An 18131-nucleotide genomic window follows, 5' to 3' on the forward strand; every position below is an offset into this window, starting at 1 on the left:
AAAACTACATCAGGCTGTTTAGAATGTTTTTGGTTCTAATGGACTCTACTTAAAAGCATTAGAAGTACGTACTCATTTGCAAATTATAGAGCAACATATGGCATGCACTAATTAAACAAATACAACACTGTGGGATTCAGACACACACACAAAAAGACACATTAAACCAAATGTGTATACATACAGGCTTTCATCATCACTCAAACCAGTGTGTTGTTCATACGCCGCTGAGGCAATTTATTTCAAAAGCATTTAATGAGAAATTTGAATAAATTGGAGTTATGCAACAGGAAATCCTCAAGACAGACACAGCGGACGCAACAAAATAATTCACAATTTGGTTCCCATCACCATAGATGGTGTGGTGCTGTTGATCAACCGCCTGTTATTTCTCAGCACTGAAGCCATGTGTTTGCAGCCATTCTCGTAGTTACTTGTCTGATTTTGAGGTCAAATTCCAGTTGCTGAGGTCCTACGAAGAAATATACACGTCCTAGACAACAATAAATGAAATTATTCAAAGGTCTGAAAATATGGCCTCGGTTTGGCTTAATATTGCAGGTTAATATAGTGAGATGCTAAATTGATTTTGCATCTATTTTTTAAAATTCTCATTGTTTTTCTTTGGAAAAAAGCACTATATATCAATAGTAATTTGTCTTAATAGAAAGTTAAGTTTTACTCTTATGGTGTATTTTGAATATTGACTATATGAATAACAAAACAATAAAGATATATGACTTTTTTTTCATTATTATCACATTTCTTTATTTCTCTTACACTTCAGTATCAAACATGTTGTTTAAAAAAAAAATCAATTTACTGCATATTGCAAAAATCAGGTGAAGTATTTCTGAGTAATTTCTTTTGTATAATTTTGCAAATTTGTAAAATATTTAAAAATACTTATAGATACATTTTATTTTATAAAGAATAAAAAAGTCAATATCCAGACCAACTTATTATTTGCAGATTTGAGGATTTTTGATTATATCAAGTTTATATATACATTCACAATTGTGCATTATTAAGCCTGAATTGTGAGATATAAACTTGCAATTTTTAGAAAAAAAAAAAAAAGTTTTTTATTTTTTTGATTCTGTTGTGGAAACTTTATACAACAATGTACTAAAAACAGAAAAGTTTTTTTCATACAGACAACATAATCATCAAAATCAAGTCAAAATCACACAGATCCACGAAAACGACTCAAAACGCTGTTTTATGCTGCCAGGCCAGTAGTTGGCGATAGACTGGACACGTAATACACATTCGCATGACATTTTCACAAATTCGCACTTTTGTAGTTTACACAGAGACGATAATGATAACATTTTCAAAAACATACACTTTTTGCGTTTTCAGGCCCCCAAAACACTTCTGTCATGTAAAAATGCCAAAATAGATAAAAAAAGCTTAACATTTTTATTTGAAAATGGTGTTGTGTAAGCGCTCCCTCAATTAGCAATTTCAAAAACCTGGGGGCTGTTTAGACATCCCAGTTTTCCACTTAAAATGGAAAACTTTTTATGCATTTTGGGCATTCATTTACATGATAATGGCGTTTTGAGGGACTGAAAATGCAGCTTTTGAAAACAGATTTCAAATTGCACATTTTTGAATATAACGTTATTGCCTCCATGTAAAAAAATGTGAATTTGTGAAAACTGTGACGCCATATTACGTGTTCAGTATACAGGCACGTAGTGTTTATTTACAAAGTGACATCGCCATCTACTGGCCTGGCAGCATAATACAGTGTTTTTAGTCGTTTTTACGGATCCGTGTGAACGGGGATCGTTTTGACAACATTGTCGCCTGAACACGAAAAACACAAAGGAAAACTTTTCCTTGTCAAGTACATCGTTTTCATGTAAACGTACCCTAAATTTGTCAAAGTGAGCTTGTGTGGGATTGGTTCCACAGGTGATACCAACCATTATGGGCCACTGCAGCATCCACGGGTGAGTCAATTCCTGGCCATTCATGAGCGATAGGTTTGGGAAAACCTTCCATCATCTGTCCTGCATCTTCATTAAACCTTCCCAAAGCAGAAAACACAAACACATCCTTCAAATAGAGATTTAAGTGCTTGTCAAAAGCCAGTGTTAATTATCAATAGCTGTTAGAGAGAATTTCACTGCATTTATTGTACCTCCAGCATTCTCCTCCAATGAAGAAATCAGTGAGATGTGTTTCTCGGAAATACAAGGCTGCATCGATGCTCCTAACAGTGGATGGGAATGCAAATTCTGAGATGTTTCTTGGATAGCCATGCTTTACTTTGAGAGAGCTCACTTCCCAGTATTGAGAGCCTGTGTGAGACACAATATGGAATGGAACTATTACTAATGTTTTTGATGAAACAGTTCTTTATGATGTTGAGCTATGAAAGCCTCACCTTTGAAAAATAGCATGCTGTTTTGGTTTGTGTTCTCATAGGCAGCATCTATGTCAGATGGAATCTCAGGCCACATACTTGTTATTAGTGTGATTCCTATGTGCTCAAAGCTGGGATGTACCCGCCAAATAAACCTGCAACAAGCATATTAAGGGTGCTTTCACATTAGCACTTTTGGTGCGCACCCGGGTTTGATTGACGTCAGAGTTCGGTACGTTTGGATGATGTGAACACGGTCTTCTGAACTCGGGTGCGCACCCACGAATCGTACCCGAGTCCGCTTAAAAAGGGTGGTCTGGGGTGCGGTTCAAGTGAACTCCGGTATGGTTCGCTTGTGATATGAATGCAAACGTACCAAATTGCGGAAGTGAACCGCTATTAATGCCGTATTATTTGATAAAAATGTGAGTTTGTGTGTGTTTCACTCACTTTCCCGATGAGCGTGAGTCACGTGCTGCAAACAGAGAACTGTAGCGTAGCTTTTCTCATTTTTGCTCGCCTTCAACATTCTACATTCGCGGCAGATGGACGCAAGAGCCGTTATGAACAAAACCAACTGTTCAAAAACAAAAATATAAAAGTGAGGAGAGCAACGTTATGCATTTTGCCGCCTTCTCCTGTGCCATCGTTACTAAGCAACGGAGTAAACAGCTGCTGGTTTGATGACGCAAACGAACCGCGGGTCGGACCCAAATAATATAATGTGAACACAGTCCAGTGGGCGCAGGGGGAGGGGGGAGCAATCGAACTCGGGTTCGGTCCAGGCAATCGAACCAAGTGTGAAAGCACCCTTAGTCAAGTTAGACAATGTAGTAAAACTAACATTAGATTAGTGAGTTCTAAAATAAATGTGGAGCCACACTAAGTTACCTGTTTTTAAAGAAAACTAGCTCCTGTTGCATGCCTGTCACCGCGTCGAATGACAGCGTAGGATCACATTTATCTGGTGTTTTCGGAGGAAGTCTGTCCAGACTTATTGCCCTCTTACCTTTGGCAGAAAAGAAAAGGTAAACACAGAACACGTTTCTCCATTCCACTGCGCTACTTTTCCATTGTATTTCAATGTAAACACGCTTGACCGTTGCGCTGGCGTCTTTTGCAGCATCTTGCGCATCTTTAAGACAAGTCATTTCACTCGGCGGCCATCTTTGAAACTCCTCTCGGGTATGCAAGTGCAGCTCCTATCTCTTTGAATGGGGAAACATCAAATTCTCCAAAACTGTTTGCCAAGCTTTTGATTAAATTTCATATTTGTAACTGTTCATAACTGTCTCATAATTTTTTTTTCTAAACGCTCAAATCATGACCAAAAAAACCTGTATTTTTCATACTGGATCAAACTAATGTGCATGCGCAGACCTAAATGCGTGTCTCTTGTGCCTCATTTCAGAGGCGCGCGTCTGACTGTTTCTATAGGAACCGGAGCTTCTAATGGCCACTGCAGTGATGCAATGACTTTTACAGTTGGCGATTGGCTCTTAATTAGAAGGCAGGACTTATTCCAGCATACTATCTTAATTAGAAGGCGGGACTTGTGCGTTGTACTTTATCCCATTCAAAACAATACGAGTGATGCGTCTTGTGTTATTCTATAGTCTTTGATTTAAAATTTCCACATTTAAAATGGCATCTCTAAGCCTGTCGCGCCGCAACTGCTAAAAGCTGTCTACACTGAACCTGACAAGACGACCATTGGAAAGCACTTGGACTACGTCAGAAATAGAACAGGGAATCCGTTTACTTACTGTCAGGAATTTGTTGTGTCGCATCGCATCACACGTGCATTGGTGTAACCCTCGGCTTATTCATCATGGTAAACTGAACGATGACCAAATGACCCTCAACCGCCGTTTATGTCTCAAATATTTTGATTTGACTTTAGCATTCATTCAAAGTAATTATATATTTTATGAATAGCTAAAACTTTTTGAACCCTTAAGTAACTTTAATGTAGATAACGTTAGCTATTTTTTGTAGTTTATATATGTACATTTTCAAAACAGCTGTCTCTAATCTAACTACACTGCTTCACCCAAAAATTAAATTTATGTCATTAATTACTCACCCTAATGTTGTTCCACACTTGTTCCACACAAAAATAACGACTTTATTCAACAATTTCTTCTCTTCCCTGTCATTCTCCTATGCTGTTTATGTTGTAGACACAGTGGAGCGCTTCCGGATTCTATGTCAGAACGCCGACTCATTATTGGCCGGCTCCAGCGTCAGCATTACACGCATGTGCTGCTAAAGTGTACAGCGTTGCCCAATTACGTATAATCCACTGCATTGTATCAACAACATAAACAGCATAGGAGAATGACAGAAGGAATTGTTGAATAAAGTCATTATTTTTGTTTTGTTTTTGCGCACAAAAAGTATTCTCGTCACTTCATAACATTAAGGTTGAACCACTGTAGTCACATGGACTATTTTAACTATGTCTTTACTACCTTTATGGACCTTGAATGTGGTACTTACGTTGCTTTCTATGGGGAATCAGAAACCTCTTGGATTTCATCAAAAATATCTTAATTTGTGTTACAAAGATGAACGAAGTTCTTACGGGTGTGGAATGACATGAGGGTGAGTAATTAATGACAGAATTAGCATTTTTGGGTGAAATAACCCTTAAACATAATCAGTTCCAGACACTGAAAATAAGAGTTGCGCATGTTCTTACATTTCTTTCTCAATATCTCAAGTGTGACACAATATTCACAGACATACAATACCATACATGTCCTGTATATCATTGACGTCCTGGAAAGACAGCTGCAAAACAGAGTGCAATCCAAAATTATAGGCTGGGAACATGATGGCTCCAGGATCTGATGAATGTGGAAGGCCGAGAGCGTGTCCGAACTCATGCAACGCCACAGCGAGGAGGTTTCGGCCTTTAGGAGATGCACAGGTGTCATCACCCGTCATGTGTTATGTCACGTCAGCACAGAAAACATTTTTAGTATACATTAACAGAGCAGAAACCCTTCAATTGTAGACTCTTGAAGGTATAGCTCACAACTGTAATTTACTGAGTAAATACAATCACATGAATGTGTCAGGGTTTTATCGCACATGTAATATTAACATTAGTCATGTGAAAGGGCATTACATCTTCACTACTATAAGTGAACGAAAGATGTTGCAACTGTCTTCTTCCCATTTACCAGTGGCATTTGTTGTCCAGGTCTCCTCATCATCGAAGTGCACATCACCTCCAATGCCAGGCCCAGGGAAGAAGGCATGCGCCAGGATGCCTCCCTCACCATCAAACGGTGACCCATCTTCATGATCTACCATAAGTGCCACACATTAGTGTAGATCCCATATATATATATATATATATATATATATATATATATATATATATATATATATATATATATATATATTGCTTGAAAAGTTTCTACTAATATTCTTTAAAAAGTCACCACTTAATATGACATTTAAAAGAATATTAAAATGTCATAAAATATATATAAATTTTATATAAAATATTATATATAATTATATGCAATATTTTTTTATATATTTTAAAGATATACATATAAACAATGTATTTGGTTTTGCTTGAAAATAATTTATATTATTATAAAATGGTTAGTTCCTGTCCTTGATTCTGATTGGTCAATAACTGTGTTTTATTCATGATAATACATGGCTATGACACTCTTAGCAGCGTAAACTGTATGTTCTCAGTTGATAATGTTCATTGAAATGTACTGTATTATGTAGAAGAGTATTGTGAGAAAGAGATCAAGTGAGCGAGTTTATTACCTGCATTCAGATTTAATACTTTCCTTCAGGTCAGTCCTATGTTCATAATAAAAAATCTGTTTAAATATCGGATGCACATAACAGATAACAGTTAAAGGGTTTTCCCGTGACTGACAGTGCTAGTCAAAGCATTTGTTATTTGTCTTGTTCCGTGTTCACAACAGTTCAGTCTTTTCAATGTAAACGCTACTGACTGACACTCATAAAGACAGTCTTTGCCGCCATCTAATGGCGTAATAATGTAACTTTTGTTGCTTTTCACGGGCAGGGACTATTTTTTTCAGGTGGAAGAAAGGCTTTTGGTGAAAGTTTAATTCAAACATGCCACATGACTCCTGAAAAGTGAAGCCGAAGCGTCTCGATCGCCCCCATGTGTATGGAAGCAGTATAGGTCATAAACCCCGCCCTCTCTATGTATTCCAGTGGAACTGAGACAAACTAAACATTTTTTTTTTCCATTTTGTCATATTAGGCAGTTTTTATCACGCTGGTGTTAGCTCAAGTGTTTGTTCTTTAAATAAGGTTTTAGTTAGTAGTTATTTGATGCTATAAAAACGGGGGTGAGACGTCATGATTGACAGCTGAGGCTGACGGCTTCTCTGAGTTAAGTAGTCACTGAGGCGCCAATGGACTTTTTTCTGGACTTACCCGTGGTGACTGGAGCTTTAACTTTAATTTCTACATTTCCATAACTGTTTATTTTTCAACGACATAATGAGTTGTTCTGAGTTTGGGCGGGACCTTGATATCACGGCTCCACTACGTGCTCACTACTGCGCAGACTCGAAACTCAAGATGTCAGAGCCATATTGACACACTGGCGGCTTCAGTTACTACAGTGGAAGAGAGTGAAGGTGCGTCGTCCTTTTTTTTTTTTTTTTATAGTCTATGATTTAATTCATGAAAGTTGCATCAATACATATTTTTGCCTTTAATATTTGCATTGTGTGGTAACCCTTTTATAAAAGCAATTATGTACTTTATTATTTTCGTTAGACATTTTTACATGTAGCCTAACTTCAGTGTTCACGTACATTTTGTAGCCAGAGTATAACTCCTATAAACTAGTGCCATTTTTTACTGAATAATTATGGTATCAGTCCATTGTGACTAAATGACACAAATATTCTGAAAGCTTTATACACTTTTGAAGGAGATCCCATAATGATTCATTGTGATTTTACAGTAGTACTATTAACTTTGGTAGCTGCTTTATTAAAAATTAGGCTTCCAAAACACACACACACACTTTACGTGGACTTTCCATAGACATAATGATTTTTATACTATATAAAATTGTATATTCGCTAACCCTAAACCCTACGATAAGCTGTTTTCTTCATGGGGACCAAAAAAAAAAAGAAAAAAGAAATACTAGTATTACTATCCTTGTGGGGAAATTGGGTCCCCATAACATAGGGAATAGCACACACACGTAAACGCACACATACACACACATATGACTATTACTCAGCTCCATAACTCAAAGGTCAGCCTTTCTTCCCCACCTTTGTTATTAAAGGAAATGATGATGTCAGCATCACTCCTTTTCTTCTGGCGGAATTTCAAGGGCACTGCTTGAGCCCAAAGTTTCCATGCCTGTCTGAATGCTGTCCTGACCTGGGCAGATGTCATTTTTGAGCTGTATCTGGAGATTCTGAGCACAGAAATGAAAAAATTAGCTATCATCATGCTGTAGATTTTGCTGGCGAGAGTATTACTGAACCTCACCTGTATGTTAGGGTTCTGTTTGTCCATCGCATCGTCTTTCTGAACTTCTCAACGTCAGATAGACCACAGCGAGCTCTTCTCATGGCTGCTATGGTCTGCGGATCCACGGCTCCAGTCTCTTCCAAGCCAAAGAAGTGTTGCATCTCCCTCAGTTTGGCCTGGAACGGGTCAGGTTCTGCTGCACGCCTCCGTCGGCCAGTTACAGGTTTATAGTTGTAGAATTTTCCCAAGTAAACCTGTTTCATCCAAATCCATTTAAATAATAAGACATTCTGTGGCCATTGCATAAACTCCAAGACAACAAATTCCAACTTCCAAGTGTACAAATTAATCATTTAAGTCAACAAATCATTCTCACTTGCTTCCATTCACCAATTCATTTCATTTCCTTTTGATTCGATACATGCATATACATGCAAGGTGCCATGACTTGACGTGCCGTGACATGTCCTACGCCTTCCCTATTCAACTTATGGAACAAACGCGGCGCCAGTTTCGTTTTTTTCTGTATGTAGAATAGGGAAGGTGTAGGACATACAGTGTAAGCTTTTTGAAGAATACGGAAAGGCGGAAGCACGTGCAAGGCGATCATTTTTTTTTAAAATGACTGATCGTTTCGCTAGATAAGACCCTAATTCCTCGTCTGGTATCGTTTAAAGCCCTTTGAAGCTGCACTGAAACTGTAATTTTGACCTTCAACCGTCTGGAGGCCATTGAAGTCCACTATAAGGAGAATAATCCTGGAATGTTTTCATTAAAAACCTTAATTTCTTTTCGACTGAAGAAAGAAAGACATGGACATCTTAGATGACATGGGGGTGAGTAAATTATCAGGAAAAGTTTATTTCAAAGTGGACTAATCCTTTAACTATTTGAAAAATTAATGTTTTTACTTGCTCAAACTCATATCCCAAAACATCAGGTCATTCGGTACAACTGCTATAAAACATGTTGTAATATTTTAAAAACTTGTACTAAATATAAAATGTTTGATTGTCCTTTTGTTAGCTAGCTGGCAAGGTAACTAACTAGGTAACTAGATATCAATCTGTTAGCATTGTTTGAAAATATTGTCATTCGACATAACCAAAAGTGTCATTCAGTAAAACCGAATTTATGGTTAAACCAAATGTGACAAATTTTGTCCATCTTGTAAAAAATGACAAAAGCAGTGTTAATTGATTATAAAAAACAGATAATCTCATAGTTAGCACTTAATAAAACTTCAAAATTAATTACATCTCCATTGTTTTTTTTACACTTTTAAAAACCTTATTCATCAACGACCCATACTAGCATACAATGTATAACATAGTATATACTGTATTAACTATAGTGAATTGCTAAACTCTAGTAGCTTATACTTTAGTTCCCATTCAGTCGGTCACGTTCGACGTACGTCGGACAGACCGACGAATAGGAATCTCGCTAGAGAGGCCAATCTACTTCGAGTGTAACTAAACGAGCCAATGCACATTGGCATGCAATCATATGCATCAGCTGCTCGCCTCGCAGCGCGGGTATATAATGAGCAGCAGGTGCGTTGCATCTTCAGCTTTTCGCTTCGGAGCCAAACCTTCTATGAAGACAGCTACTGAAAGCGAGTGTGGTGAACGAGTCTCTCTTCAAGACGTCTCTTTGTTGCGAGGTGCAGGCGGACAGCGCAGCAGCGGGGCCGATTCTCCTTTTGTTTTTGTTTTTGCCTTTAATTTGATTGAGCAAAGCTGTAATCAGCGTGAAGGCCGTTCTCACGGCTGGTGAAACGGTGCGCCTAGAGCGCTAAAAAGCTGTTGTTACAGCTGGTAAGAGGAGCGCCTTCAAGGAGAGTGCACACGACAGGCTGCACATTCCCTGTCTGTGCTGCAGCGGCTATTCCCCTGCGTGCTTCAGCACCTAAAAGAGTCAGTCCTTGAAAGAGCTAACACGAGTAGTTCGCGTCTTTTTAAAGATGTCGTTCTACTTGTGTGTTTCTGGATGCGGTCGTTACCTGGCGCCTCGGGATGGTCACCAGCGCTGTATCGCGTGCTTGGGCTTAAGGCACGCTGAGGCAGCGTTTGTGGATGAGTCATGTACCCATTGTGGGAAGATGACCATCGCGGAGTTGCGGTCGAGACTCCACTTTCTGCAAAGGGGTGGAGTCCCGGTCCCGACGCCTCGCTCCAGTCCTCCTCAGAGGGTTGCTGCGAGCGGCGGGGCTGGTGACTTGAGGATAACGGTGAGCGCGCTTCCTTCGGGGAACCAACCCCCTAGGAACCCTCCCCCCTCGTGCGCTCCGCAGCCAGTAGAGCTGCCCTCGGAACGTGGTGGACCACCCCAGAGGTGTGTACCATCCGTTTCCTTCGGAGCTCCCCCAGACGACCGGATGTCGATCGCTGCATCGGAGGGTGAGCCTGATACTTCTGGGGAGGATGAGTCGGCGCAGTTGCCTCCTTCGGGGGTGACAACTGTGCCCGACACGGACCCGGAAATGATGGCTATGCTTTCCCGGGCCGCCAACAGGGTCGGGCTCGTGTGGAATCCTCCACCGTGTCCCGAACCCTCGAGGTTGGATGACTGGTATCTCGGGGTGGCCAGGGCTGGTTCTCAGCCCCCCACCCCAGTACCCTTCTTCCCGGAGGTGCATGAAGAGCTCACGGGCACGTGGACGGCACCTTTTACTGCCCGAAACCGTGTCGGTGGGTCCTCCTCCCTCACCACCCTTGATGGCGGGGCAGCGAAGGGTTACACGCGCATACCCCCTGTGGAACGGGCCGTTGCTATGCAACTGTGCCCTAACTCCACCTGGCGGGGGAGCCGTCTCTCCCTTCCCGGGCCTGTAAGTACTCGTCGGATCTTACCGGCAAGGCTTATCAGGCCTGTGGGGAAGCTGCCTCTGCCTTACACGCTATGGCGTTGTTGCAGGTCCATCAGGCCAAGGCACTGAGGGACCTGCACGAGGGTGGTCATGATCCACAAGTTCTCCAGGAACTTCGTGCCGCGACGGACCTCGCGCTTCGAGCGACGAAGGTTACGGCGCGGTCAGTGGGTCGTGCGATGTCCACTATGGTGGTCCAGGAACGCCATCTCTGGCTGTGTCTTGCGGACATGAGGGATACCGACAAAGTCAGGTTTCTTAATTCCCCCGTGTCCCAGACCGGCCTCTTCGGCGACGCGGTCGAGAACTTTGCCCAACAGTTCTCGGCTGTACAAAAGCAGTCAGAGGCGATCAGTCACATCCTGCCGAGGCGGTCAGCTGCTGCACCTCCACCGCCGGCGGCACCTCAGACTGCCCGTCGCCGAGGGCGCCCCCCTGCAGCCGCCCCCGCTCCGACGCCCCAGCAGCAGCAGCCTCCATCCAAGCGGCGTCGTGGAGCCGGTCGCGGGCGGGGTGCCCAGCCCGTCCAGCCACCCCCTAAGAAGAAGGGTGGCAAGGCCAAGTCCAAGCGGCCCTAGGACGGGCGACCCGGAGATGGACGGGACTGCTCTTCAGGAGGTGGTGACCGCACCGCTCCTTCCCCCGGAGGAGGGCCGGGTGGAGAATCTTTTGTTTCCCCTTTTTGTTCCGCCGCTGGCTCAACGGCCAGCGGTACCCAAATTTTCAATAAAAGAGCAGTTTCCTCTATCTCCGGGTCCGAAGAGGGCTCGGAGAGCAGTGGGAGGGCTAGAACCTCACCACTCTCATCCACCTCTTCTGTCGCCAGCGGACAGCAGCGAGCAGCAGGTAGGCAAAACCTCGACTGCTCCCTCTGTCCACCCGTGGAAGCAGGTAAGTGTTGCACAGCACACTGTGACCCCGCTTCGGGCCGCCTCACACAGAGAGCCTCCCGGGCCGCGTCCCTGCGTTCCACCTCGCTGCCCCGCGGCGGGTACGCCGGTGGTCCCCTTGGTGCCGCTTGCGCGGTCTCTGAGAGCCTGGCTAGAGCTCCCCAGTCCGTCTCGCTGGCTCCTTCGGACCATCAGGCTCGGCTATGCGATTCAGTTCGCCCGGCGCCCCCCAAGTTCAGGGGCATCCTCTTCACTACAGTGAAAGATGCCGATGCCCCTGTTCTGCGTGCGGAGATCGCAGTCCTACTGGCGAAGGACGCGATAGAGCCGGTCCCTCCAGCCGATTTGAGGTCGGGGTTCTACAGCCCCTACTTCATTGTACCCAAGAAAAGCGGCGGGTTACGACCGATCTTGGACCTGCGAGTTTTGAATCGGAGCCTTCACAAGCTACCGTTCAAAATGCTCACGCAGAAACGCATTTTCGAGTGCATCCGTCCCCGAGATTGGTTTGCAGCGATCGACCTGAAGGACGCGTACTTCCATGTTTCGATTCTTCCGCGACACAGGCCATTCCTGAGATTCGCGTTCGAAGGTCGAGCATATCAGTACAGAGTCCTACCCTTCGGGCGGGCCCTGTCTCCCCGCGTCTTCACGAAAGTCGTGGAGGGAGCCCTTGTTCCCATGAGAGAACAGGGTGTTCGCATTCTCAACTATCTAGACGACTGGCTTATCCTAGCACAGTCTCGGGATCAGTTGTGCGAACACAGGGATTTGGTGCTCAGTCACCTCAGCCAGTTGGGGCTTCGGGTCAACTGGGAAAAGAGCAAACTCGCCCCAGTGCAGAGGATCTCTTTTCTCGGTATGGAGTTGGATTCGGTCGAACAGATAGCACGCCTCACAGAGGAACGTGCTCGGTCGGTGTTGAACTGCCTGAATACGTTCAATGGCAGGACAGCGGTCCCACTGAAGTTCTTTCAGAGGCTCCTGGGGCATATGGCGGCTGCAGCGGCTGTAACACCGCTCGGTCTGCTTCATATGAGACCGCTTCAGCACTGGCTTCACGGCCGAGTCCCGAGATGGGCGTGGCAACGCGGCACGTTCCGGGTGCCAATCACTCAGGAGTGCCGCCGAACCTTCAGTCCGTGGTCGGACCCTTTGTTTCTTCGGGCAGGAGTGCCCCTAGAACAGGTGTCCCGGCATGCTGTGGTTTTCACAGATGCTTCTGCCACCGGCTGGGGTGCCACGTACAACGGGCATGCAGTCTCAGGGGTTTGGACGGGACCCCATCTGCATTGGCACATCAATTGCCTCGAGTTGCTGGCAGTACGCCTTGCGCTGAGCCGCCTCAAAGGCCTGCTTCGCGACAAGCATGTACTGGTCCGTACGGACAACACTGCGACCGTTGCGTACATCAACCGCCAAGGTGGTCTACGCTCCCGTCGCATGTCGCAACTCGCCCGCCATCTCCTCCTGTGGAGTCGGAAGCATCTGAGGTCGCTTCGCGCCATTCATGTCCCCGGTGTGCTCAACCGTGTGGCCGACGAGCTATCACGAGCTGCGCTGCCCGGAGAGTGGCGACTCCACCCCCAGGTGGTTCAGCTGATCTGGAGAGAGTTCGGAGAGGCTCAGGTAGACCTGTTTGCCTCACCAGAAACCTCCCACTGCCAGTTGTTTTACTCTCTGACCGAGGGAACACTCGGGACAGACGCACTGGCTCACAGCTGGCCCCGGGGCCTGCGCAAATATGCGTTTCCCCCAGTGAGCCTACTTGCACAGACCCTGTGCAAAGTCAGGGAGGACGAGGAGCAGGTCTTGTTAGTTGCGCCTTACTGGCCCAACCGGACCTGGTTCCCAGAACTCTCACTCCTCGCGACAGCCCCTCCCTGGCCCATCCCTCTGAGGAAGGACCTCCTCTCTCAGAGACGGGGCACTCTTTGGCACCCGCGTCCAGACCTCTGGAAACTCCATGTCTGGTCCCTGGACGGGACGCGGAGGTTCTAGGTGACTTACCCCCCGAGGTACTTAACACCATCACTTCGGCACGTGCACTGTCTACGAGACGTGCTTACGCCTCGAAGTGGAACCTGTTCGTCGAGTGGTGCTCTTCTCGCCGAGAAGACCCCCGAAGATGCTCGATCGGTGTCGTGCTTTCCTTCTTGCAGCAAGGGTTGGAGCGTAGGCTGTCCCCCTCCACCCTCAAAGTCCATTCTGCTGCTATCTCCGCTTACCACGACCACATAGATGGCAAATCTGTTGGTCAGCACGACCTGGTCGTCAGGTTCCTTAGGGGGCGAGACGGTTAAATCCTCCTCGTCCCCCTCCATGCCCTCTTGGGACCTTACTCTGGTGCTCAGAGCACTCCAGATTGCTCCCTTTGAGCCTTTGCTGTCAGCAGACTTAAAGATTCTCTCTATGAAAACTTTGCTGCTGGTGGCATTGGCCTCCATCAAGAGGGTAGGGGACCTGCAGTCATTTTCGGTCGACGAATCGTGCCTAGAGTTCGGGCCGGGTGACAGCCACGTGGTACTGAGACCCCGGCCTGGCTATGTGCCCAAGGTTCCTACCACTCCCTTCAGGGATCAGGTGGTGAGCCTGCAAGCGCTGCCCTCGGAGGAGGCAGACCCAGCCCTGGCTTTGCTCTGTCCAGTTCGCGCCTTGCGACTGTACATAGACAGAACTCGAAGCTTTAGGACCTCAGACCAGCTCTTCGTCTGTTACGGAGGCCAGCAGAAGGGAAAGGCTGTCTCCAAGCAGAGGATGGCCCACTGGATAGTGGATGCCATCGCCCTGGCTTACCAAGCTCAGGGCGTGCCCTGCCCGCTCAGGTTGCATGCCCACTCCACGAGAGGTGTGGCATCCTCCTGGGCGCTGGCTCGTGGCGCCTCGCTAACAGACATTTGTAGAGCTGCGGGCTGGGCGACACCTAACACGTTCGCTAGATACTATAGCCTTCGTGTCGAGCCGGTCTCCTCCCGTGTTCTCGCCTCAGGTCAGAGGCACGGAGAGGCCCCGGCTTAGTGTCGGCTTGCTGCGCTACATGCGCTTTCTATTCTCCAGAGAGTCCCTACGGGCAGACCCTGTTGAGTCCTCCGGTTACCCTTCGGCAGCCGACGTGGCGGAGCGTCTGGTGCCAGGCCTATACTCCGTTGTATCCTTGAGAACCGGATTTAGGCTGGGTTCCATTTGTGTGACCCTACGGGGATCCCATATGGCTTTTCCACGGCTGCTCCTAAACGAAGCCCGTGTCTTTCCCTCTGGGAGAACCCATCTCTCACCGAGTGGAGTCACCCCAGTTCTTCCATATGTTGTACAACCTACAAGGTTAGTCCATATGTACTTATCCATATAACTCCTTCGGGGAAGGATATGGCTTCCGCAGCGTTCCTTATCGCATGTAAGGCTACGCTTTCCCAGCGTTATCCAATTGTCGCACTGAGTGGGTTTTGGGAACAACAGTGATCGACCCTCTCTGCGTGAGCCTGGTCCCACCGTCCTTAGGCAAGGGGGTTCAGGTGGCTCACGACAGAGCGCTGGAAGAGGGCAGCCCCTGTGGCGCTTTGGTAGGGATTCCTATTCGTCGGTCTGTCCGACGTACGTCGAACGTGACCGACTGAATGGGAACGTCTCGGTTACATAGGTAACCCTCGTTCCCTGAAGGAGGGAACGGAGACGTACGTCCCGTCGCCACAGGCGTTGTCCTGCTGATGCTGCCGCCTGCTGGGTTCGGCTCCTCAGCGAAAACCTGAAGATGCAACGCACCTGCTGCTCATTATATACCCGCGCTGCGAGGCGAGCAGCTGATGCATATGATTGCATGCCAATGTGCATTGGCTCGTTTAGTTACACTCGAAGTAGATTGGCCTCTCTAGCGAGATTCCTATTCGTCGGTCTGTCCGACGTACGTCTCCGTTCCCTCCTTCAGGGAACGAGGGTTACCTATGTAACCGAGACGTTTTATATATGCCTGTCAAAAGTTTGGAAACATTACAATTTTAATGTTTTTGAAAGAAGTCTCTTATGCTCACCAAGGCTGCATTTATTTAATCAAAACTACAGTAAAAACAGAAATATTGTGAAACATTATTATGAATTAAAATAACTGTTTTGTTCATTTTAATATATTTTAAAATGTAATTTAATCCTGTGATGCAAAGCTGAAATTTCAGCATCATTACTCCAGTCTTCAGCATCACATGATCATTCAGAAATCATTAGGCTGAATTTGTGTTCAAGAAAAAAATTAATATTATTATTATTGTTAAATTATTATTATTATTATTATCATTGAAGTCCAATGTTAAAAACACAGTTGTGCTGCATAACATGTTCTGCAAGTACTGTAATACATTTACTATGGTATTTTCTCATGTGGGGTTTTGATTGTAGCAACCACCCAGAACACACTAGCAATTGCCTGGCAATATATAAAACAACATATTTAAGCTAGTCATGATGTTTAACCCCGAGGTCACATCCACGTTATCGGTTCATCGTTCTGGTTAAGATTTGGCTTTCGTGGATTCCAGAAATTAAAGTTGAAAGCATTTTAAATTATTTGAATTATATATCACTCACAATAAATCTGTTGCCAAGAGGGCTGTTTACTGTAATCATTTCAAGAATTCCACCACTGTGCAGCAAGAGACAATGCCACATACACAGATGCTGCTTTTATTTTATGCTGAGAAAACATATCCTTCAGCCAAACTACATGTATAGACTTGAAAATGATTTTAAGACAAACACAGAAAACTTTGGTAGCCTGCCTATTCTAGCATGTGCACTGTACATCAGTGTATTTTGAATCATCCTCTTTGTGTGATACACACTCATAAAAAGTCACCATCATCGATAGCTCAATGTGTTTACGCAAAACACCACCTCCGCATTTTCACACAGCTGCTGTAGATATACTTAAATAGCGGAAGTTCCCAGTGATTTCACACTATAGTAACTTCCCTTTGTGTTTAGGGATGCTGTGGTGAAGCATGAAGTCAGAAAAAAACTCTTTTGTAACATCATGTGACATATCTTCCTGCATTACAAAGCAAGACTTTTTTTTTTTGCATGACTTGTATGCAATAAATAAATAGTAATCCAAAATTAACAAGTCATTTAGATGCTTTTATCCATAGTTAAATTGGAGAGACCCTGCAACACCTGGAACACTCTTATATCCACATAGCAACGCCCTGGCAACCACTCACAACACCCCAGCATTGTGCTGGTGAGTTTTGCACAGACAAGCACCAACCAGATTTTCTACTTAAAACTAGATTTGAATAATTTGAAGATCTATGGGTGGTTTTTCCTTTCTAATTACCTCTGCAAACTCCAGATGGCCATCACTGGACAGTCCTACAGGCCGCAGCGGGGAGGCGTGCAGAATAACAAGCTGCAGCAGAGTCAAGAGCCCCAGCCAGAGATTCCCCATGTCTGCTGTGTACTCGGCACTCCCAGAGAGGGTTTTATATATGACTGTCCTGACATCCAAACATGAAACAGACTACCTTCATTAAATGCAAGCTCAAGTCAAAACAAGCAGCACACTGTGGTTTCTAACACTGATTATATGGTATATGAACTATGCAAAAGTTTAAAGGGATAGTTCACCCAAAAATGAAAATTTGATGTTTATCTGCTTACCCCCAGCGCATCCAAGATGTAGGTGACTTTGTTTCTTCAGTAGAAACACAAATGATGATTTTTAACTCCAACCGTTGCCGTCTGTCAGTCGAATAATGCTAGTGGATGGGAACTTCTACTATAAGAGTAAATAAAAGTTGCATAGACAAATCCAAATTAAACCCTGCAGCTCGTGACGACACATTGATGTCCTAAGACACGAAACGATCGGTTTGTGCGATAAACCGAACAGTATTTATATAATTTTTTTAACTCTAATACACCACTATGTCCAACTGTGTTCAGCACTCGTTAGTAAGGTCTGATCGCGCTCTGACAGCGGCAGTGATGTCTCGCTCTCATTGAAGTATATGTGCGAGACATCACTGTCGTTGTCAGAGCGCGATCAGACCAAACGAATCGAGTGATGAATGCAGTTGGACATAGTGGTGTATTAGAGTTAAAAAATCATATAAATACTGTTCGGTTTATCGCACAAACCGATCGTTTCATGTCTTAGGACATCAATGTGTCATCACGAGCTGCAGGGTTTAATTTGGACTTGTCTATGCAAGTTTTATTTATTAGAAGTTCCCATCCACTAGCATTATTTGACTGACAGATGGCAACGGTTGGAGTTAAAAATCATCATTTGTGTTCTACTGAAGAAACAAAGTCACCTACATCTTGGATGCGCTGGGGGTAAGTAGATAATCTCAAAGGAATCTCTCAACACAGGAACCTTACAGGTGTTTTGCTTTTTCACTAAAGTTTGCGCATCTGTTTCATTAAATAAATGATCAGAATGAGATATGAGAGCATAGTTTATAATACCATCAGTGCCATAAAA

General features: G+C 44.8%; 1 protein-coding gene across 1 annotated transcript; it reads right to left on the reverse strand.

The window, feature by feature from the left end:
* Positions 1-364: 364 nt before the first annotated feature.
* Positions 365-17373, reverse strand: LOC137028610 (matrix metalloproteinase-18). Its single transcript, XM_067397622.1, has 11 exons — positions 17303-17373; positions 16980-17139; positions 7913-8148; positions 7690-7838; positions 5572-5697; positions 5137-5298; positions 3272-3389; positions 2402-2535; positions 2156-2315; positions 1938-2041; positions 365-493 (listed from the first exon to the last, which is right to left on the reverse strand). The coding sequence occupies exons 1-11, from the start codon at positions 17311-17313 to the stop codon at positions 393-395; spliced, it is 1461 nt and encodes a 486-aa protein (XP_067253723.1). The 5' UTR covers positions 17314-17373; the 3' UTR covers positions 365-392.
* Positions 17374-18131: the final 758 nt, after the last annotated feature.

Source organism: Chanodichthys erythropterus, chromosome 10, assembly GCF_024489055.1.
Source record: "Chanodichthys erythropterus isolate Z2021 chromosome 10, ASM2448905v1, whole genome shotgun sequence".
In the NCBI taxonomy this organism is placed as follows: Eukaryota; Metazoa; Chordata; class Actinopteri; order Cypriniformes; family Xenocyprididae; genus Chanodichthys; species Chanodichthys erythropterus.